This window comes from Lynx rufus, unplaced genomic scaffold (genome assembly GCF_022079265.1).
Source record: "Lynx rufus isolate CCGP_SWC_20201006 ecotype Redwood Valley unplaced genomic scaffold, mLynRuf1.p SCAF_7, whole genome shotgun sequence".
In the NCBI taxonomy this organism is placed as follows: Eukaryota; Metazoa; Chordata; class Mammalia; order Carnivora; family Felidae; genus Lynx; species Lynx rufus.
This window is the reverse complement of record NW_025814889.1, coordinates 93,272,666-93,296,930: the sequence shown is the minus strand read 5'-3', so window position 1 is coordinate 93,296,930 and position 24,265 is coordinate 93,272,666. Positions and strand designations below refer to the sequence as shown.

The following is a 24,265-nucleotide window of genomic DNA, read 5'->3' as shown; positions in this document are numbered from 1 at the left end:
CTCCTTCCCTACTGGAGAGCGGCTCAGCAGCAATCCAGGCAGAGTAAAAGGCAAATCTTGAAGCTGTTCCAGATATTACTGGGGATATTCATATCCTAGTGAAATAAAGTTAAAAATATAAGAATCGAGAGCAGGCATGATGGAGCAAAGAATTGAGTCTGTGAAACCCTTGAACAGTTTATGGTCATGCCAGACCTTGGCCAGGAGCTCTGGTGGGGAATGAGGAAAAGCTGGGGGCAAAAGCAGAGCACAGAGTGTGGCCACAGAGGGCTAGTGTGGCCAATTAATAGGTGTAGGCCACTGACCTATTGTATTTAGGGACTTCACTAGGTTGGGCTCATGAGAGGCTCCTTGTTTTAGAAAGATTATCTCTCAGTCTCTGAGACTTCTTTAAATTAAGATGAGTTGGTATTTAGGCCTCAGATCTAAAAATGTAGTGGACCAAGAGGATTGTTTTGTCTGGAGTCGCGATAAGGTGGTAGTCCCTGTCCTGCCCTGATGGAAAACGACATTTTTGTTGACATTAACTTAAGAGCTGTCATTTCAAGGTTTCCTATTATAACATCTTGGGAAGGTGACTTTTGGGCTTTTTAAAACTTATTGTTAATGGTGGTTGTTAATGTTTAAATCAGTGATACCGTTTTGCCTAACCTGTGTGGGCAAAATAATTCAAAAAGTGAATTGGAGTTAGAAAAGAATATGACATTTAGCTAAATCTTGTCACTGATGTTGATAACCATTTCAGTTGATCAGGTCATAGATATTTAATATGGGCCATGTTTTACTTAAATCTTAGATTTTATTTATTTATTTTTTTATTTTTTTATTTTAAAAAAAATTTTTTTTTTCAACGTTTATTTATTTTTGGGACAGAGAGAGACAGAGCATGAACGGGGGAGGGGCAGAGAGAGAGGGAGACACAGAATCGGAAACAGGCTCCAGGCTCTGAGCCATCAGCCCAGAGCCTGACGCGGGGCTCGAACTCATGGACCGCGAGATCGTGACCTGGCTGAAGTCGGACGCTTAACCGACTGCGCCACCCAGGCGCCCCTTAGATTTTATTTTTAACCTGAAGACATTTACTTATGTGGCTGCTTATGAGCTATCTAAGCATAAGGTACTCCTTCATTTTCCCACTTCTACTAATGTTTCATGGAGGATTATTATTCACACTCTTCAAACGCATTTGGACATCAGTGACTTTATTATCATTAGAATGGTAACTTTTTGAGTCCTGTTATAGTTTTCTAGTTCATATATCATTTTCATTTCCTCCTGTGTTGTTTGAAATATTAAACTTTTTGAATCTATTTATAGTCTAGTGCCTCGGTATTTTATCTTAAGATCCAAGTACCTATTCATATAACATTAGGGTGTTTGGTTTTATTTGTCCAGTGGTTGTATATTTATTATCTCCATTATATAACCACTGGCACTGTTGCTTTTTGAAATGCTCACTTAAAAGATGGTTTTTAATAATAACCAACAGTTGCAATTGTTAGGTCTCATCCTTACAATAACTACTGAATCCGTGTTACATTTCTTGTTTCTTGTTAGGTGATCTTTTAATCATCCAAGCTTACATTAGCTGAGATGTTCTTTCTAATGTGTCTTTCACAAATGGGGCTTTATTTCAAGATAAAGTTCCACATTTGAGAGACGTTCTATAATTTGACAAACATTGTAAGGACAGCTAGGCCTAAGATGACTCATTTTGAGGGGGATGATTTTGGGGAAAAATTTTTTATACTCTCAGTTTTTTGAATTTGAATTTTCGGTATATAAATTTTAAACGACTTAGTTGAATTCTTATTTTGGGAAAAGAAATTCAGAAATGAAAACATTCTACTTACAGCATTTATATCCTAGATGCTGATGGTGTTTCTTGACCTGGAAAGGGATATATATGTGTGTTGTTTTAATTGAGTTTAATTAAGTTCATATCCTTTTTGGTGGCTCTGCTTGTTGGTTGTAGGTATTAAGTTCGTACCATTAGTTTTTTTCTCTTTCTTGTAGAACAACTTGCTTTAGGAAAGATCAGCTTTCTATTTTTTTCATCTTAGTTTAGGATCATAGAAGTTTAAAGTTACGTATTTGTAAAACACTATAACATTAGCACGAAGATTATTAATAAAGGTTGCTGACAAAGTAAATTTCAATTACTGAGTTTTGAATGTCAGTGAAAAATAGAACTGAATAAAGTTATACAGAATTTCCATAGTATCTGCTTTTTTTTAAAAAAATCTGGTTGACAAACAAAACTGGGTCACCGTGCACATGGAGGGGCTATTTGTCCATCCTCTCGTTCATCAAGTAGTAGGCCCTCCCGCAGGGATGGAATTCAGCCTTCTCTGCTGCTCCTTCCCAGCCCACCCCGCACTCAGTGCAGGACCGATGGAGCCCCTTTTGTACCACTTCTTCCACTTATATCTCTTTTGTGTATTATAGCATAGACCATACCAATATTATGATGATAACGTATCATACAGGACGAGGAGGTCCGCCTTCTCTATCAAACTGTGAGCACACTGAGTGCTGCAGGGACTTTCTTGTTTATCTTTGGCTACCAGCCATCCAGCTCCAGCCGAGCACTTAGGCCACACTCAGATCAAGTTGTGGAATCAATATTTAAATGCTGCACATTCCCTCACATTGTGGAGTTTATAGATTAATGGGGGAGAATGATAACAGAAATTAACTCCACTAGAATGATAAGAGAAATTAACTCCACTTATTTCTAGAATGAAATAAGTACTAATGGGGATGTGCATGAAGAGCTTTGAAGACAGAGGAGGAAATTGTACTAAAGCTTGAAGATTGTATCATGTAGGTGCTGGAGCAGCTGTGAAACATTTGAAGCATGAGAGGACTTAGTAGAAATAAAATCTGGATTATATCAGGGCACTTTATAACAAGGCCTCTGTGTATTCACAACACCCTGGTGAGGGAGGGCCTGGCTGACTCAGTTGGTAGAGCATGCAACACTTGATCTTGGGGTCTTAAGTTCAAGCCCCACCTTGGGCGTGGAGCCTACTTTAAAAACAAAGAAACAAAACAGCAACACACCCTGGTTAGTAGTTCAACAGACAAAAACTATATGTCTCAGTTCTATATGTTAAATGCAAAAACTAGTAATTTTCTTTAAAGTTTAGGAATTAACAGAAATGATAAATGAACATGGCTCAGTTTTTCTTGGCAGTGAAGAAAATATATTTTCAGTTATCCTTTAGGAATGTTTCAGGTTTGGTTCATTAGAACAGTGAGACTCTGCTGGGATTATATGGTTTCTTATGCCACCGTGACAGGTGCTGTCCTTTGCTTTGGCTGCTTCCCTACAGATGTAACACTTTCATCCCTTTGCATTCAGTAGTGTCTCCCTGAGGAACTGAGGACGTGTTTCTTTGGTTACTTTTTTTTTGCAATGCAAAGTTTCATTATTTGCTTTTTTGCCTGTAAGTGAAAGATTATAGCAGACGGTATCTGCATATCCTTTTAATGCTATTATTCCATCTTTATGATAGGAAAAATTATTGAGTTTTTGAAGAGTAAATAAAGATATTTTAAAGAATTTTAAGCTGCAGCTTAATTTTTTTCATTGTGGAATTGAATTTAGGGAAGCCAGCAGGTGGCAGTATGACGTATAACATGAAAGGGTTTCAAAGAGTATAGAAGGCTCCTTTCCATTTGAACAGATGTTATTTGCATTGTAGGGAATTCACATTACCTTATAGTCCATCAGAACATTTTTTTGTATTGTCACTTTGATGCATATATTATAATTATTATTTTGTGGGATATTCTTTTATGTAATACATTTTTTAAAAGTTGAGGTTTTGCTGATGCCAAGGGAATTTTCAGGAATTTGGAGAGGGAAGCTTCATAATTCTCTCACTGCCGGCTTCTATAGTAGGAGCAGCTGTTGTATAAAGCCAGGAAATAAAGACAGGGTAGGGGTTCCTGGCATGTCACTACCCTTCCAGAGGTGGAGAAGTAGGAATAATAATTAGGTTACCTGTTATTGATAGCATTTCAGCCATGCAAGAATGTGGCTGGTTTTCATGGTAATATTAAGATATCTTACTTAGTGAATTAAATATTACCAAAAATAATAAAAATATTGATTGACAAGTTTGTTATATATTTAGAAGGAAGAATAATAAGGTATTTCATTGATTCCCATTAATATTCAACTATGGCATTAACCTGTCATTAAGTATGTTTCTGTATTCCTCTCCTAGGGTTCTCTAAATGCCATGTGGTATGCGGAGGTTGGTTGCTTTTGAGTTTTTAAAACCTGTAATAATGCATAGAGTACTTGTGTAATTTCAGTTGAAATAAGAATTAGGTGTCAATATTTTTCTTAGCTGCTGCAAATTCTTCCTGCCTGCTGGCCTGAAGTAAAATAACTGCATTGTGCTTTAGCTTGACTGTTTTAATTTCTGCTTAAAATGCACACAGTCTGATGAACGTTTGTGGCTTTTTTTTTTTTTTTTTTTTTTTGCCTTCCTTTCTCCTTGGTCTCTGGCTGTATTTGTGCAGTATCTTTGATAAGCTACATGGTGGTATTTGCAAAGGAGTATTTAAAGTAATACACAGTGTCTCAACTCTCCTGCATAGGTTAAAGAACTCCGAGAGAAGGCTGAATTTTATAGGAAACGAGTTCAAGGAACACATTTTTCTCGGGACCATCTGAATCAGCTTCTGTCTGATAACAACTGCTGTTGGGATGTCTCCTCAACCACAAGCTCAGAAGGAACCATTAGTAGTAACATTAGAGCTCTAGATCTTGCCGGGTAAGATATGTTCTTTGTGGATGGTGAGAAAGTATATTGTAGCTTAGGTAGGTCACGGAATTCTATAGGTAAATGACATGACCCCTCAAAATTTGTCTTCTGGTTAAATGGAGATATGCCAGCCATTTATTACATTTCATTATTACTAGTTTATTCTCTGTGAGAAGTAAAGCTGTGTGTAAATAATACATAATGTAAATCTGGAAGGCTGGATTTTATAATATTTTTTAACAAGAGTAGAATAGGGATGATTATACAGTAGATGGAAAAGAACTTTAGAAAGTAACAGGAAGGAAAGGTACCAACAACAATAAAAACCTAGACAACATAAGCTAGTAGTACATCCTATAATCATTCGTTAATGGATTTCTGTGGTTAATACGACACTTAGGCCCTGATTCTATGGGCAAAGTGTCTGCTCTTTTGGGTTTTAAAGTGAAAATTATTTAACTACTTATAAAAGAAATAGCATATTGATTTTTGGCAAATAAAATCATTTTTAGTTATTATAGTAATATAATTATATATGCCAAATTGAACTGTAAGTTCTAATTATGTGACATCCTCTTTAAAAATTCATTACAAAATCCATTCTGTAAGAATGTCTTGAAAACACTTATCAATCTGAAGTATAAAATTGGAATCAGTTTGCTTGATCTACAAATGCACTTGAATTTGTGCATAAACTGTAACTGAGTAACCGAACAAGTTAGACCATGTGCAGTCCTTGCTTGTGTGTGTAAATGCCAGTCAAGGGAACACATGTGACTGTTGTCAGTAGCGGGACAGACACGCCTGTGTGAAGGTGGAAGTAAGAGAAGATACGTAGATTTTATTTTGGAGTATTGTACTTTATTTTTAAAATTTGTCTACTTTTTAAATGTTTTTATTTTTATTTTTGAGGGAGAGCGTGTACAAGCAGGGGAGGGGCAGAGTGAGGGAGACAAAGGATCTGAAGCAGGCTCTGCACGGACAGCAGAGAGTCTGATGCAGGGCTCGAACTCATGAACTATGAGATCGTGATGACCTGAGCAGAAGTCGGACACTCAGCCGACTGAGCCACCCAGGTGCCCATGGAGTATTTTAATAGAAAGTCCGAATTGTAGCTTTAGTTTATTATACTGTCAAATGAACTCTTAATTAGGTTTCTTTCTTCAGTATCTGGGCAAGGTAGTACCTGTGGGACGTAAAGTTGTGAACGCTGGAGGGAAATGACAGACTCACTGAAATGAGTATAAACTTAGAAACCTCAAACTCCAGTTTGACACTTTTGTTCTGCAGAGATCCTACAAGCCATAAGACTTTGCAGAAATGTCCTCCTACAACACTGGAAGAGAAAAAGCCTGCCTTGGAAGAGCAGCCGCAGAAAACTACCACTGAGAAATTGGGCGTGTCAGATGCTCCCACCCTGCCCGTTAGAAGACGCCTGGCGTGGGACGCAGAGAACACAGATGAAGGGGTGCAGAAACAGCCGAGAGAGGAGGAGGAGGAAGAAACAGAAAAGGACAGGCAGGTTCATAACGGAGAGCTGGAGAAGGTCGAAGTACCGGAAAAATCTAAGGCAGAAAAGATAAAAGAAGGGTGAGAGTTTTAAATTAATCAGTATATGGAAGCATTATGCACACGGTTAATATTTTTTTGTTTTGTCACCAAGTACAGTGGTTCACACTCTTGGTTTTATGACTAATAAAGAGCAGATGTTACTTTAATGTCACAAAGCAGACATTTCAATTTATAATTTGATTCACTCAGGTATTTGAGTCACCAGTAATTGGTAGTTGAACACTTGAACACTGAGCTACTTGGGGAGGAAGCAGTTAGGGTTGTTTTCATTTATGTCCCACTAATTATGATTTGGCAGATTTGTAAATGTGTCTGAGGGAATGGCTTTCTTTGTGATTTAAGAAAATAGCTGATATTCTTTAATATCAAATGTTTCACCAAAAAAGAAAGATAATGTTTTGTAATGTTAAAATAAGTGATATCTGCAAATAGCTAATTGTTGCTGATTTATGTGTTAATTGCTTTGGGGAGTGGTTCTCTACCACTGATAATGGTGCTTTTTGTCCATCATCCAAATCCCTTATCATTCTGTCCTGAGTTTTGGACCTAATGGGAAACTTAGGAGCTGATTTAATGGAAGAATTCTCTGGTCTATTGCTGCTGACTTGCAGTGACCTTCCGTCTTAACGGCATGTGTTTTTAGAAACAGATGACCCTATAAATTTTGTTTTATTATTGCATAATAATGACAAAATATTTTAATCCTGTTTGCTGGGGGAAAATGCATCATAGTAGATTGTTTGGATTTGTAGGTCAGATTCTTCTTCTGTATCTTCTGGAAAAGGAGGCAGGCTTCCTACTCCAAAGCTGAGAGAACTTGGTGGAATCCAGAGGACTCATCATGATCTCACCACTCCAGCTGTTGGTAATGGGCAAACGCTGTAGTTCTTATCTTACTTGCTTTTTCTGCATGAGAATTTAGTTTGAGACTTGTCTTCTGCATTTTTCTAGGTGGTGCTGTTCTAGTGTCTCCATCTAAAGTGAGGCCTCCAGTCCCAGAACAAAGGAAAAGAGTGTCCTCTCAGGATGACTTAGAAACTGCAAAGAATGATTTTAGGAAGGTAAATATTTGTATCTTGGGGGAAAAATATCTTTTTAGGAAGCGATTGTTTTAGTCACATGTAACGAATGAACGATAGGTTCAGATTTTAGAAAATTCTGTGCATTGTATGTGGAGGTGATGCTATTAATGTGCTTTTATTAAGGCAAAGGCCTTGAATTATTTTTTTCTGGTAGTGGCATTCTACTTCTGCTGATGTATTTTTAAATCTTGTCAAATGTGACTCAGCAAGAAGAGAGAGAAGAGCAACAGTATTTTTTATTGAGCATCTACTGGGTGGCAGTTGTATTTCAAGTATGTTCCAGGCACTGTTTTAGCACTGGAGATATAACAGTGAAAGAAGCAGGTGCAAATTCTGACCCTTATTGAACTTCTATTCTAGTGGAGGAGAGAGACAATAAACAGGATAACTAGGTAAAATACAGAGTATTTTAGACAGTGGTAAGTACTAAAGAGAAAAGTAAAGCAGGGGAAGTGAATACAAAGTAGCCAGGGAAGTTCTTGCTGAGAGGGTGACATTTGAGCAGATTCTGAAGGTGGTGAGAGATGGACCCATATGCATATGTAGGCAGGCATTCTAGGCAAAAAACGCAAGTGCAAAGTCCCTGAGGTGATCAGGTGCCTGATTTCTTGAGGACTGGCCAGAAAGTGAGTGTGGCTGAAGCAGAGAGCCAGACAGGGAGAGTGTGGGCAATAAGTTAGGAGGCATCATGGGGGGGACTAAACTATGTAGGGCCTTATAGTTCATAGCAAAGACTTTGAATTTTATTCTGAATGAAATCGGAAGTCTTTGGAGGGGCAGAGAAGTGATATGTTTTGACTTAGGTTTTTCCATGTTACTCTGGCTACTGTTTGGGAACAGACAGTAGGAATGCAAGAGCAGGGGCCTGAGCCTACATAGGAGTCAATTACAATATCCAGGCAAGAGGTGATGGTTGTTTGGTTCATATGGGTAGCGGTGGAGGTCATGTGATGAAGTCTGATTCTGGATGTGCATTGAAGGTATAGTTGACAACATTTGCTGATGGTTAAGATATGGCATGGGAGAAAGACAGAAATCAAGGATTCAAGATTTTTGGCCTGTGCAGTAAGGATGAAGTTGCCGTTTACCTGAGATGGGGAGGACAGTGTAAGGAAAAGGTTTGTCAGGGAAGATGAAGAGTTCTGTTTTGGACATGTTACATTTGAGAAGCTTATTACAGGTACAAGTAGACACGTTGAATAGGGAGTTGACTTTCTGAGTTTGAGGTGTGGAGGACCGGTTGGGCTGCGGATACAGATTTGAGTGTCTATTGTACAGGTGCACAGGTATGTGAGGGCTTGAGACCAGGGGAGGTCATCAGGGGAGGTGGGTATAGAGAGGGAAGACTATGTGTAGACAGGTGTCAGCCCTGGTTTTTTGATACTGGGAAGTTGAGGAGTAACCAGCAAAGAGAATGATAAGGAATAGCCAGTGAGGTGGTGAAATAGAAGACTGTGGTATCTGGAAGGTGTCAAGGAGGAGGGAGTGTCAGTGCTACTGATGGATCAATAAGATATGAGAACTGATGATTGGATTTAGCAACATGGATGTTATTGGTGACCTTGACAAAGGGCAGTTTTGATGGTGGGGAGGGATAATTGCCTAAATGCAAGTGAGTTCAAGAGAAAGGAGAGGAGATGAATTGGAGGCAGTCATCACAGACAACTCTTTTAAGAGTCTTCCGTGAAGGGGAGCAGAGTAACAAATGGCAGCTGGGAGTGAGGTCAAGATGAAGGAGATAACAGCACATTTATGTGTTGACAAGAATGGTTTTAAAGAGAGAGAAAAATGATGCAGGCCCAGCCAGCAACTTTGCCCCTGTGCACTCAGTGCTGAGCACCACTTGAGATGTTCCATGGGATCTGGGGGAGAAGTGGAAGGGTTGATTGTAGGCACTCTGACAGCTCCTTCATTGTTACAGAGGAGGCAGAATATGTGAGCACTGCTAATAAAATAGGGAGATGTGCTGGGAGCTTTGGGAAAGTCTCTTCGGAATTTTTCTTGGTGGCACATGAAGAAAGATCCTCGCCAAGAATGAGGCTGGGGATGAAGAGGTTGGAGGTTTGAGTAAAGAAAAGAAATCATGAAGTAGTCTTTTCAGAGAGTGGGAGAGGGAGTGGGCCAGGGAAATGTGAGATAACGCAGGGCAACATAAAGGGCCCATTTTAGGCTAGTGGTCACAGGTTTGACGTAAGAGCAGTCGTGATGGGTTGTGTGTTTTTCTCCAGCCATGTTTGGCTACAGAGGTGCAGGATAAGTAAGAGAGTTGAATTTAACTGGGGTTCATGTTTTGTCAAGGGAGTAAGACAAAATGAGAAAGGGGGTCAGGGAGTTAAGGTACATGTAGGGGAGTGATTATAATGATTGGCCATGGAAGTTGAGTTGGTTAGAGCAGGAAAAATAGGACTTGGGAAGGTAAGGCACAGTGTAGAGGTAGACAGGATCAATGGAAGGTCTTGGCCAACTTAAGGACTTGTTGAAATTGGAGTACCTAGAGGGAGTAGTTTTAAAGTCAGGAGGTGGTAGTCAGAAATTGGAATTGTGGAGAGGTTGCAGTTAGCAGTAATGACAAGGCTTAACATATAATCGTGGGAGTAAGTGGCTGAAGTAGGATAGAGAACATTTAGAGAAGAGGTTGCATTTCTCCAGGGGATTTTGCTGATGGCTGTTCATGAATTTTCAGAGGTGTGGCCCAGGGGAAACTTTTTAGGTGTTGGGGAGAGGTAGGAAAGGGGATCAGAGCCCAGTTGTCCCCAAAGCCCAGTACCGAAGTCACCTCATAGCAGGTACCCGTTAAATAGGTGTTGACTGAGTATTATTAGAATGACAGAATCTAAACCAATGTGTATACGTTGGTTTATGACAAAAGGAATACAGAGGACTGATCAGAATCAGATATTAAGAATCTCTTGCCCCCATGGGCTGTTCTGCACCCCCAGCACTCCCTCTCATCCCAGGATCCAGGTTGCTACCTGGAAGGTGTGAGCTTCTAGGCAGCTTTGCCCACACAGAGTTGACTACCCTCAGCTAAAAAGAGTAGCCTTAATCCATAATGGCAGCTGGATTTATATGTAACATTTTCATTTAGTGTGGAATTAATTATTGAATAGTTAAATTAATGAAATAGAATGATACTGCCCTTTAATGCCAATTTCCACCTCATCATGCACACAATACAGTTTCCAATAAATCCTTTCCAGTATTCAGTTTCCCTCAATGTCATTGTACATCTTTTTAATTATAAGATTCAGAATATGTTTATAATATCCAGAAATTTTTTTAATATTAACTTTTAGTGACATTTAATTGTGGGAAGGTTATAGGGCAGCAGCAATTTGGGTAACTTAAAAACATGGGGATGATCATAATAGCTAGCATTAACTGAGTGGTTAACTATGTTCTAGGCCCTGTGCTAAGTACTGTACATATATTAACTTAAGTCTTCATAATGACTCCAGGAGGTTGGTATTGTTATTATTCTCATTTAGACGAAACTGGGGAAACACAGCTGCCAATTGGTGGGGCAGAATTTAGTCCCAGGCAGTCTGTCCTCAGAGCCCACATTTTTAACTCCTAAACAACACTGTCTCACAAAATTCAGAGGAGAATTCTCATGGTATTGGTTTAATTGTCAAGGACCATTTTAACGTCTTATAAATGATATTAAAAAGCTAAGTGTGTGTTAGCTCACTTTATTCATTCATGCAGCAGATGTTACTTATCTGTTTACCCACATGCAATAAAGATAGTGAACAAAAATAGACATGGGGCGCTCAATTGGTTAAGCAACCAGCTCTTGATTTTGGCTCAGGTCATGATCTCTCGGTCATGAGATTGAGCCCCGCGTCAGGCTCTGCATTGACAGCATGGAGCCTGCTTTGGATTCTCTCTCTCCTTCTCTCTCTGCCACTCCCCGCCGACCCCTCCAAAATAAATAAAGTTAAAAAAAAAAATAGACATAGTTCATGATCTTACGGAACCTACAGTCTGGTAAAGAGATACACAGTAATCAAAGAATCATACCCCCCAAAAAAGTAAAATTAAAACTAATAAGAGTTTCAAAGCAGTATATAGTGCTATTTTGAAAGGAATTGGCCTAGTCCTGGAAGTCAGGAAGCTTCTTGGAAATCAAGGATGCTTCTTAAAAGAAGTCATAATTGGGTTGAGATACTGAGGAAGAGGAAGAGTTGACCAGGTAAAAAGGGTGGGTAGGAGAAGTATAGCATATGCCAATATCCTGTGGTGAGAAAGAACATAGGGTTCTAAGAAACAAAGGTAAGTATAGTGTGTGGCAGGGAGTAGGTCAAGATGAATCTGGCAAAGATAGCAATATTGAGAATTTTTATCATTATCTTGAGAGCAATGGGAAGCCATTGAAATATTTTAAAGACCTTTCGGCTGCCATGGAAAGCAAGAGTAGACTAGTTACCCTTAGAAGGTCACTGTGGTAGTCTAGGTAGGACAAGTTGATAGCTTGGACTGAGGAGGGTGGACATTGACAGAAGTGGATGAAACTGAAGAATTGTGAATAAGGGGAGCAAAGTCAAGGCTTGGTGCTGGGTTGGATAATGGTGGATGAGAAACCATGAATGACTTCTAGGTTTCTGCCTTACCTTGTAGGATTGATGGGGGATGCCCTGCACTGAGTAGGAGAACTCTGGACAGAAACCATCTTTGGAGGGAAATATCAGGAATTTCACTTTCACTCACTCAATTTGATATTTAATGTGCTCTTACTATGTGTCACGTACCATTCTGGGATCTGGGGATTCTTTGGTAATCAAGACAAAATCCCTGCCCTCATGGAGCTTACATTTTCATTCTGAGAGATAGATGATTTTTTAAAAAGATAATTTTAGGTAGTATCAATGCTGTGAGTTAAATAAAACCACAAATAACCTCCAAGTCATGGGTGAGGTTGCTTTACTATCAGGACAGGCTATCAGGACAGGCACCTCTGCGGAGGTGACAATTTAACTAAGAACTGACTAATGAGGTATGTGCCCAGGCAGAGATGAGCAGAGATTGTTTTCCTATTTGAAGGAACAGTAAGTACAAGTGCGTAACAGTGAGAGTTTTGAAGACCAGTGTGACTGGGGCCTAAGAGGGAAGAGGAGAGGTAAGAAATGAGATTGGGAAGGGAGGGTGGGTGAGGAGTGGGGGCATGATTCTGATGGCTCAGGGAAGCCCTGGGAAGGTGTAAAGCCACACAGCAAATAAAATCACTCTGGCTACTCAGTGCAGAATGGGCTGTATGGGGTGGAGGGGGAAGGAGGCCAATGAGAAGACTTTAGCCTCAAAAACAGATTGCAAAGTCCATTAAATTATACCTGGGAACTCCATGTTACAAATATTGTTAAGAGATTTCATTCAGGCCTTTTAAGCAATAGTGATACCAATTTGACAGAGATCTCAGATTCTGTGTATATATGTAGAAAAAGAAAAAGTAAATCAGAAGAACATTTTTCCTAAGTGATACTTATAGTTAAAAAGGGAAGCAAGAGGAAGATTTGTGGTTTTATTTTAGATCTTGATGTGAAAAACATGTATGTTTGTTGGATAAGACCCCAGGCCTCTCCACTTTGAAGCAGTAAGCTCTCTAATTACAGAAAAAGATACCAAAGGTCAGAAAGCATTGTTTTGAATATTGCATCAATAAATCCAAAGTTAGTAAATAAAGGCCACATTTACAAGAAATAATTAGGAAAGTTTGGAACTGTGTTTGATTTTACTGGTTCACATTCTTCTAATAAGGAAAATTCTACAAGGACTTTTAAGATAGTGATACATTATCATTGTGGAAAATAGAAGATACCAGCTAAAAAAGGAAATCAGTGGTGTTCCATCTACTGTTAAGGGCAGCCATATTGAATTTTTGAGTTCTTTAGGTGTATAGTGTATTTGTTTATTATGCTGTAGGTAAGATTAATCTATTTTTTTCTCACTTGGCAATGAATTAACATATTTACATATCATTAAATATTATGATCTAATTTTTAATAGCAACGGGATATGTAATGTATAGTTATGCAGGCTGTTTATTATTGAAAGCAATTTTTAAAAAATTAGATGCCTATAGTTATTAATTTTTCTGTTTTGAAAAAGTGCTGTAAAGAAATCCATCCAGCTACATTTTTGTTCATTTTATCTCTTTTTGTATAAATACTCTCCAAGTATTATTGTGTGACCAAAGAACACAATATTTTAAGGCTTTTTCTATGTTTTGCCAGCAACCTGGGAAGATTATACTCCCAGGACTCTAGGAGAGTGCCGGTGTTTCCATAGTCTTGTCAGCATCAGTATTATAGTGTGTTTTTGACAAAAAAAAATTTAATCTTTGTAATTTGGTAAGTGAAAAATTAGTGCCTTGGTGCTTTTAGTTTGAAATTATTTGATTACTAGTGAGGTAGGGTATTTTTGCTATTTGTAATTTGTCTATGTGAATTGCTTATGTATATCCCTTTTCTACTTTTTAATTGTCTTTTTCTTACTACTTTTAAAGAAATATCTATGTAGCAATGGTCATTCATTGTCAATATATAGGTTGTATATTTTCCTCAAATTTGTGATTAAAATTTTTTTTAATGTTTATGTATTTTTATATAGCTAAATATATTTACCAATATTGTTTGTTAGGCATATAAAATCTTCCTCACATGGAGGTTACATAGATTTTTTTCATAATTTCTCCTACTGCTTTTGTGGTTATATTTTTTGTGTATTTAAAGATTTTACTTATATATATACAGACACATATATGTATCTTTTTTTTTTTTTTTTTATCATCACTTAGAAAGAAAGTCGTGCTATAGCCCTCCTGACTTCTCCAGCTGCTGGTATAAAAACAGTTGATCCCTTGCCTTTGAGGGAAGATTCTGAAATCAGTATCCCCAGACGTGCTGAGGTAGCTCTTCCAGTTTCAAAAATTCCAGAATATCCAGCAAACACACCTGGGCAGTCTCCTTCCCCACCCTGTGCTCCATCCTACTGGCATCCCTCTCGTCGAATTCAGGGCTCTCTCAGAGATCCAGAATTTCAACATAATGGTAATTATTTTGGTTTTTATTTTTTGTCTTTTAAAACAAAAATGTTATCCTGATGGGTACAAAGGCTTAAGTATGTACTGTATGTTAATAACTTGTGTTTATTATCTAGGGTTTTTTAGTTAATGTAACACATTTCTTTCAATAGGAAAAGTCCCGGGGCGCCTGGGTGGCTCAGTCGGTTAAGCGTCCGACTTCGGCTCAGGTCATGATCTCGCGGTCCGTGAGTTCAAGCCCTGTGTCGGGCTCTGTGCTGACAGCTTAGAGCCTGGAGCCTGCTTCGGATTCTGGGTCTCCCTCTCTCTGACCCTCCTTCATTCATGCTGTGTCTCTCTCTGTCTTCATTCATGCTGTGTCTCTCTGTCTTTAAAAAAAAATTTAAATAGGAAAAGTTCCATCTCATCTTTGGAACACTGAGCTGTGCGGCAACCCCAGTACTTTTGTAGCAGCGTGAGGTTTCCTCCAAGTTCTATCCTTTCCACAATAGGCAACCTACTAGATGCCAGTAGCACCGCTTCCACTGGTGTGACAACTGAACGTGTCTTCAGACATTGCCAAACATTGCCTAGATGAGAATTCAAGGTCATAAATTGGTTTCCTTTAGTTTTATTAGGCATTGCTCTGCTCTTTTCTAGCTTCCACTTTTACTGTTGAAAAGTCTTAATGCTCTTATTTTATTTTATTAAAAAATGTTTTTAAATGTTTATTTATTTTTGAAAGAGAGAGAGAGAGAGAGAGTTAGTGGGGAAGGGGCAAAGAGAGAGGGAGACACAGAATCCAAAACAGGCTCCAGGCTCTGAGCTGTCAGCACAGAGCCCAACGTGGGGCTTGAACCCACAAACCATGAGATCATGACCTGAGCTGAAGTCGGACGCTCAACCAACAGTGCCACCCAGGTGCCCCAGTGCTCTTTTTATTTTTGATCATTGTATATGGATTTTTTACCCCCTAGCATCTTTGGGGATCTTCCTTTTACCCTTAATGCTCTGAAATTTTAAAGCAGGTGTCTTCGTTTTGCTAGTACTCAGTCAACTTTTTCAGTCGGGGAGCCTGGTTCCTCACTTTCTTGAATTATTTCATCAGTAATTTCTTCCCCTCCATGTTCTGATTCCTGTTTCTCTGACACTACTCTTATTCCAATGTTGGCCATGTTGAACACGATCTTATTTTCTTATCTTACCTTTCCTATTTTCCATCTCTGTCTTTTTATTTTAATTTGAGAGGGTTACTATTTATTTTTCACCCCTTCTGCGTTTTAAGAAATTTTTGCTATATTTTTTAATTTCTAAGAATTTTTTAACTGTATATTCCTTTTATGTAGCGTTCTGTTCTTATTTTATGGATGTTTTATCTTTTTGAAAAGATAAATGATATATATAATTGCCCTGTTTTGAATATGGTACCCCCCGCCCTCAGTTGAACCTGGTGTTCTTCAGTCAGAGTAGCTCTGATAAACCTTTAGAGAGGAAACCTCCATTCCTCTCTTGTGAGAAAGGTCAGTTACCCAGCTGTGGAAATATAAAGAAGGATTTGGCAGACTAATTGTTTTGTAAAAGACTTCAACCAGTTTCCTGGTTCAGGCTTATCTTCACTCCAACTTTCAGGGGTACTTAGTACTCCTAAACTTGAGCTAGATTAGGAGAACAAATTGGTTGCTTCTTGGATTCTTTCTTCTGCTGACCTAGGATTCAGCTTAGGTATGATGGTAACAAACACACTGCTTTTCTATGCTTTTTTTTGTTTGTTTGTTTTTTGTTTTTTGAGAGGGAGAGAGAGCATGGAAGCAGGGGAGAGAGGGAGAGAGAGAATCTTAAACAGGCTTCACACAGCCTGAGAGCCTGACTCAGGGCTCAGTCTCACGATTGTAAGACCATGACCTGAGCCAAAATCAAGAGTCATACACTTAACCAACTGAGCCCTGCTGGTGTCTCATATACTCACTGCTTTTCTGTTTGCTTTCCCGTTTCCAAAATTTTGTTTTCTTGCCTTCATTTTTCTTGTCCTGTGGGTTTAATGTCATTCTTGTAAATGTGTGTAGTCCCATCTCCCATCTTTAAACAGAAGCCTACTGCATTTCTTTAAAGTTAGAATAGATCAATATTATTATTGAAAAGAATTCTAGAAGTTTTCCCATTGCTTGTTTACATATTTGCTAAGCACGTTATAAATTAGTGAATGGCCCATTGATAATAATTTCTATCAAAGATATAAAATTAATAAATTTTTGACCATCTTTCACTAAGGTTTTCCTATAAACAAAATATACTGTTACATGGCTCTGAAGGATGATTTTTCTGCCTTTTTTTTTTTAAGTGGGAAAAGCAAGGATGAACAATTTCCAGCTGCCTCAGCATGAAGTCTTTAATGATGAAGGTATTTCAATAGTGAAATAACATCAGATCCAAGTATGAGGTTTTATTATATGGTAGTTTATAGTAGTATCATGATTTTAACATTGGGTTAGCACCCAATATAGTTTACAAAGTACTTCTGCAGATATTATATCATTAGATCCATGAGGGGGGGGTAAAGTTATCCCCATTTACAAATGAGTAAACTGGGACTTAAGTCTTGAAAAAAAATTTTTAGGGCAAACAGATGATAAGAGAGTGTGCCTTGCATCACACCTGAGGCCAATACTCTTTCTTTTTTTCCATCCTGGCTGGCTGTGGGCTCAGGAATCCAGTCTAGCATTATATGTATAATTTTTTCCAAATGCTCAATTTTCAATTATCAATTATCAAAAAAAATATGATTAGGGCAAATGGACTTTTTTTCTTGTGTTGTATTCATTCTGAAAAATTCATTTGCTTCTAATAGCGGCAGCAGGAATTTTGAATTCCTGATGTGAGCAATCAAAGTTACTATTTTAACTCATTCTAGGATGTATGAAATTATTGAATTTATAAATTTTGGATTTGAAAATAAATTTGAATGAATACTTTATATAAGTTCACATAGGAACTGACTGAAGATTTTCACATTGAAGATTTTCTCTCCTCTTAACAAACTTGGGACTTTTTTCAGAATTCAGTGAGCCAGAAATCAAGTTATTATGTTTTGAAATATAAATATCTGGACACTTCGAATCCAGTTCTGTTTTCTTCTTAGTGGAAGAATAGCGTTTACAAATAATCTTGTAACATATTTGCTTACTCAGAATGAGGAATTTCTGTCCTAATGAAGGGGAGCATATTAAAGTCAAACATTAAGTGAGATTATTTAGGAAATGTGAACATTAAGTACCGTATTAAGGTATGGCATTTTGTTTTTAAAAAGCTTAAAAAAGCTTTTTGCTCAGAAGAGCTGTGCTTTTTAAAGTAGGGCAAGACAGTATGATGATGAATTGTTTCCAAGTAATACTGAAATCACAGGCCATGTGTTTAGGTAATGTCATTGTGGGATTTCAGGAAGGAAACAATGCTCATTTGACACGAAAGTGTTTGATTTCTCAATATGGTAAACTTGGGAAATTGTGGTGAACTCTCTTGAAAATGTTAATATCTTTTATTTTAATAATTTTTTCTGACAGAGTCAATATTGACATCACAAAGCTTGATGCTTTTAATTTTCTGTTCATGTTATAAAACATTGTGTTTATATTAGAGATACTTTCTGATTATGCTTTTTTCATTGCAGATGAAGACAGATTATCTGAGATTTCTGCTCGCTCCGCAGCTTCTAGTCTCCAGGCTTTTCAAACTCTGGCACGAGCTCAGAAAAGGAAGGAGAATTTCTGGGGCAAAACATAATTACCATATATCTAGTTGAGTTGCCTAACAATCTAGGGAACCATTAGCATAATTTTTCCTTCTTGCTTTACTATGTTAAGACTTTTAAAGTATTTGGATTTTTTCCCCACATTTCCTACTTAAAAAGAATTGTTTGAGTTTTCAATAGCCAATTCAGTTTCCTTGGAAAATGTTAACACTCGTTCATACAAATTCAACCTAAAGAATTCTTTTGACACCTATCCCAAAGTACAAAGACATAGGTTTCTTCACATGTTCTAACTTTTGTATTAAGGGTAGCTGGTAAAATTGTGAATTTTACCTATCCAGAGGATATTCTAAAAAATAAAGTGAAGTAAAAATTAAGATCTAAATGTGAAGTGTATGTTCCTTGATTATTGGCTCTGTGTATCTTTATAATCTGTAGATGTCATAAGATGAATTTGTTCTTCCCGTAACTTTTGCTGTGGTATTTCTTTTTATTTTAGTACCTTCTGTATGTGGTTGCAGTGTTAAGGCAATTGTACTTTAAATTGAAAATATGAGCTGTATATATTTTTCTTATTTATGTAACAAAGTTTGCTGAGAGAATATGTATATTTTTGATCTTTGTGTGTATTCTTTTTGTATAAGGACTTTGGCTTACATTTGAATAATGTCTCAATTTTGAAAAATTATTTGTATAATGGAGAGTTAAAACTTTGTAGACATTTTGAAATAAAAATTGATCAAGTATTTTAATTCTTTTTGTTTGAAGTGTTTCAAGTGTTTGGCTTCTCCAGAAAGTTATTACACGTAATAAACAATTAGTAATAAACAATTACCTTTTAGAAATGTTTTACTTATAACAAGTTAACTAAATGTTTTACTTCTTTTCCAGCTGTCAGAATGCAACAAAACTGTTCACAATAATTTTGAATGAATATAGGAAAAATACAAGATTTCCAAGGCAGACTCATTTTCAAAAATTTAACACATACTTTTTGACTATTCCTTCATTCATAGGACATGTTCTGTTTTCCTAGTCTTTACTTAATCTTGCAAATCATAATATATCTAACTTCCTAAAAAATATGAATTTCATAAATATGACGTGATGTGTACAAGACTACATACATACAAGGTACCAAAGGTAAAATATATGAAATACTCATGCCCATTGGTTAGAAAACAAATGAGCAGTTTGTTTTAAAGTACTTAATTTGGTCAAAAGTGCTTTTGCAAATCCTTGATTCACAATAAGTTTTTTAAAGATCTTACATTATCAGGTTATAAATAATTGGGCATACACATGTTTGCCTACATCTCACTGACGTTTGTTTGTTGATAAAAAAAGTTTTTAAGGCACCGAAGATGGAAATAAAAGTTAGAAATTAATGTGTAATTGGATTTTAGAACACAATCATTTGGATTCTATACATGTACTGAGGCATATTAGCTGTAAAATAAAGTTGGAACATACTGTGTCTCTAGAAGCTTAGGGGTATCATCATCCTCTTCCTCTAAAGTTGGTTAGTTTGGTTGGTTAGGATAGAATTTTCAATGACTGATCACTGATCTATGGTAAAGAAAGGAATGACAGCTAGCTTGCAGGGAATGTGTATCTAACACAGTGCATCTTACCCAAGGTACACATTGTAAAATATGGGTACATCTGTTGGAATAAGTCACACCACGTGAACTTGCTCTGTCAGATGTTAGATGGATTAAGGTATGGTTCTGATGAGGCTGAGTTCATTACCCCACTCTGGGTGACAATTTAGCATTGTAGTATACTGCTGATTGCCTCTTAAAAGCCCTACGCAGTGGCCCTGGGGAGAGAATAGTGTTGAGAGATTAGTCCTGTTTCATCACTTGTACTGAAGACAGCTTAAAGGATAGGCATTTGAGTTGGTGGGTAAGTAGTTTTAGTTATGTGAGAAATATTCCATGAGATGTGCTGCTGACATTTAGGAGTTGGCATTGTTAACTCAATTTTTAAATCAATTTTATTTTGGCATACTTTTATGTACAATAAACAGCGATCATTAAGAATTTACAGCTCAATGAGTTTGGAAAGAACACATACATCTGTGAAACCACCCTACAACCAAGATACGTTATTACGGTTCCATCGTCCTAAAAATTTCATTTCCCTCTGCAGTTCAATCCTTCCTTCCACCTCTGATTCCAAGGTGATCGCTAATCTGCTCTGTCAGGATGGTTTGCAAGAACTGTGTATACATGGAGCCATCTTTTATATTGCTTTCACTCAGAGTGTTTTTAGAAGTCTTGTATGTTTTGACGTTTATGTTCCCTTTTAATCCCTTCATCCCTGGTGGACTTTTGGATTGTTTGCAGTTTGGGACCATAATGAATAAAGTTGCTATTAATAGTTACAAGTCTTTGTGTGGATATATGCTTTCATTTCTCTGGAAAATAGGTAATTCGGTTTTTGTTCATCCTTCATATAACTTCTGCTTTGAGTATACATGCAAATCAATATGTTGAACTGGTGGTTTGGCCTTTTTGTCAAAACTGGTACAAGCTAGACTGGGGAGCAAACATCAGAATCGCAATGGAAGGTTTTTCCAAAATGCACACACCTGTGCCTCTGTTCCTTCTCCCAGCTTCACCCCAGATGCTGAGATTCTCATGCGTCCCTGGTTGAGAACCCAGATAAAAATGCACAAATATGCATATATGGTAGGCTTTGGATGTTCATTTCTGGTATCACTTCTGGATCTCTTTGAAAAGAGTCTGAACTCCATATTAAGAACTTTTGAAAGCTGATTTTGAGGGTTAAGGATAAAGAACATGAGAGATATGCTTAGTACATGGTAGGAAATGTTACCATGATATTTAAGCACAAATATCTTCATTTTTCAGATGGGAAAATGCTATTAGGTAAAATGACTGGGCCAAGACCTCATATCTGGTTAATTAAATCTAGGCATTCTTACTTGAAATCTACCCGTACTGCCTACTTTAGAGAGTTTATGTTAAAATTTTGAGTCCTACTGTGATCACTTCTCTCTCTGATTGATTCATTTAGGAGTTACCTTTTCCATCTTAGAAGATCAATGAAGTGTCTACCTTTCTGGTCGGGAAAAAGGTATGAGGGCATTGAATTATTGTACAAATGGATTCAACCAGAATGAAAGTGAGTCAATATGCAAAGCAAGTTTGCCCTTCTATAGAGCAGGGGTGTGGTTGGCTACCCAGGATGCTCAAGGATGGAGTATCTACCTTTAGTTGTAGACACCCCAAAAATATTTATCCTGACTTCTGGAAGCTTATAAAAGGGACAAATCATCTAAAATGGAAAGTGATCCTAGAATCGTTTACATTTGTTCTTGGAATATGTTTTTGCTACTTTTACATGAATTGGTGATAGTCATGTTGGTGTGCTCAGAGCTCAGTCTTTGTCCAACTGACACCATGACTCACTTTCCCAAGATGAGTCAGTTGTGCAAAGGCTGCTCCAGGCAAAAGCACAGTCTCTATCATTGGACTAGAGTTGTGCTCTGCCAGGCCTGGTCATGTGAGAAGCCAGCCTGCTCCTCTAGCTTACCTCATGGATGAAAAGCAGGCTGGGGGTATTATCTTCAGCTCTGTTCCAGTAGACTTCATGCTAATGGTGATCCTGCACTCTGATTTGACTGTACGGGTCTTTCTCCTAGGGTAAGTAGACGCATAGAAAGACCCAGCCATTTTTCTTCCTCTCAGGTTGAGAGCCAAGCTTCCTATTACCCTATTTCATGTTTCATTTCCCGCTTGGCCCTGCAAAGCTCACTAAGGATGGCAGCCTCTCTCAAGCAGAGGGCAGCTCCCCCACAGTACTACCCTTGCTTAATAAGGCAGGTAGGAGGGAAAGAGTAGTCATCCTAAAGGTGGTCTCACCTCTCTTTCACTAAATGCTCCATCCACTAGTCCCATCCATGGTTTCATTATGCTCCAAACCCATATCAGAGTGTGTCCTTGGAAACTGAGTGAGAGATGAGAACTGAGGTGCCTTTGGAAGTCAGAGCATGAGGCCAACAGATAGAGTGATGTTCAAGGAGATTACACCAATTTGAATCGCATAATGGACAATCTAGGTAATATCGGAAAATTGTTCAGTTTTCCCCCCATTATTATACACCCACTAGTACATTGGAGCTGGCTTTGGGGCCAATTGTTAAATATTCAGAAATATTGTGAGCAGGTTGTTCGTTTGAATTGGCTCTGGGGGCAGTATTTATACCATGGAAATTAGCAAATGCTATAAATTAGGACTTCCTCCCCACTTACCCACTAGAGGCAGTTTCAAGCCCACCACTGCAACCACTACACCAGTCTCTGATTTTCTTTCCATATCATTTGCCTGATAGAAAGCAGTCTACTTCAGAAAGGAGAAGAGGCAGCGCAAGAGAAGTGGCTATAAACCATTCACACCTTCCTTAGTTAATAAAGACAAATACCACATGATTTCACTTATATGTAGAATTCAAGAAACAAAACAAATAGAAAAAGAGATAAACAAGAAAACAGTCTTAAATACAGAGAACAAACCGGTGGTTACTAGAGGGAAGGTAGTGGGGTGGGGGGGGGGGGAGGGCGGGGCGAAAGAGATAAAGCAGATTAAGAATACACTTATCTTGAGGCACCTGAGTGGCTCAGTTAAGCGTCCGACTTTGGCTCAGGTCATGATCTCACGGGTTCGTGAGTTTAAGCCCCGCATCGGGCTCTGTGCTGACAGCTCAGAGTCTGGATGGAGCTTGCTTTGGATACTGTGTCTCCCTCTCTCTCTGCTCCTCCCCCGCTCACACTTCGTCTCTCAAAAATAAATAAACATTAAAAAAATTAAAAAAAAGAATACACTTATCATGATGAGGACTGAGAAATGTGTAGAATTGTTGAGTCATTATACAGCTGAAACTAATATAACACTATGTTCATTATACTCGAATAAAAAATAAAAATACTTTACTTTGGTTTGTTTCCTTTCTTGGCTGAAGTCCACCTAGAAAATAAAAATAAACAACAAATAGCAGATTATAGATTGTAGAGGCGGACTATCCATGTCCCGTCCATGGAACTACCCAGAGAAAGGGCCTGAGAGAATATATAATCTTCCAAATGATTCTGATAGCCGGGTAGTTTAGGAGCCACTGGCTATGGCGTTATGGCAACCTATGGTTAAATTCCAACTCTAGCTTGAGCAAGCAAGCCAGTTAAACTTCTTTGACCCTGTGTTTCTCATCTGCAAGATTTAAGATTCCATGGCTTAAGGTCTCTAAAGATGTTTCATATCCCCTATTAAGATGTTCAAAACGTTCTGTTGTGTTGAAGGCAAATTTTCCTTAAAGTAATGGGGGTGGGGGGTGGACAGGCGTGTTTTAGAGAGGTTAAGTTTAAATCTAGAAAGGAGGGGGCAGTGTATCCTGAAATTGTGGCATCTGGCATCAAAGCCCTATCTGTGATGACCTACATTCAGTTCACACAGAGGCAGTTTAGCTCAGAGATGCTGGAATGATTTGTCTATTTCCGTTATGTGGTAAAGCAAGAAAGACTGACTACAGTCTTGTGACTCAGCAATTCTGGAAGGTGGAATCAATTACCTGAGCTATGCAAACTGTATTAGTGTAACCATGAATTGGAGATGTTATCAGGTATGAGTCAAACAATGCAGAGACAAAGGACCCACGATAATTACTGATGAAAGGAAAGATAGGCAAGATTGGTCCGTAAATGAATACACCCGGCCAATATCAAAGATTTCCTATGTTTGCTACGAGTTATTTTTTTTATTTAGAGATTGATGATATAAAACTCAGAGTTTTGTAATTTCAAGAAGAAAATATAAACTAACCTAAATGCCACACATTATGGGAAAACGTAGGAGCTTTACACTCATAAATTCAATTACAGTCAGAGCTTGGGCATGTTACTCAGGAAGATTTTGCCCACAATGAGTACCTTAGCATTTGATGGTCTTGTTAAAAAAATTATTCAGGTCAAAACAGTGAACTTTCTGGACAAAGAGAAAAAAGTGGAAAATAGGTTTGTATGACAACACACACTCTTTGGTT

General features: G+C 38.0%; 1 protein-coding gene across 2 annotated transcripts in view; it reads left to right on the top strand.

Annotated features, from left to right (window-relative positions):
* Positions 1–19,127, top strand: part of MDM1 (Mdm1 nuclear protein) — a 33,799-nt gene extending 14,672 nt beyond the window's left edge. The window contains exons 8-15 of one of the 2 annotated variants that reach the window (XM_047066730.1): positions 4,239–4,268; positions 4,618–4,793; positions 6,075–6,374; positions 7,109–7,221; positions 7,308–7,417; positions 14,232–14,484; positions 16,795–16,854; positions 18,121–18,970. In XM_047066730.1, coding sequence (XP_046922686.1) covers positions 4,239–4,268; positions 4,618–4,793; positions 6,075–6,374; positions 7,109–7,221; positions 7,308–7,417; positions 14,232–14,484; positions 16,795–16,854; positions 18,121–18,233 — 1,155 coding nt within the window. In that variant the 3' untranslated portion in view covers positions 18,234–18,970. Of the gene's footprint in view, positions 1–4,238; positions 4,269–4,617; positions 4,794–6,074; positions 6,375–7,108; positions 7,222–7,307; positions 7,418–14,231; positions 14,485–16,794; positions 16,855–18,120 lie in introns of both variants that reach the window. The other variant, XM_047066731.1, reaches the window with a different exon arrangement.
* The last annotated feature ends 5,138 nt before the right edge of the window (positions 19,128–24,265 follow it).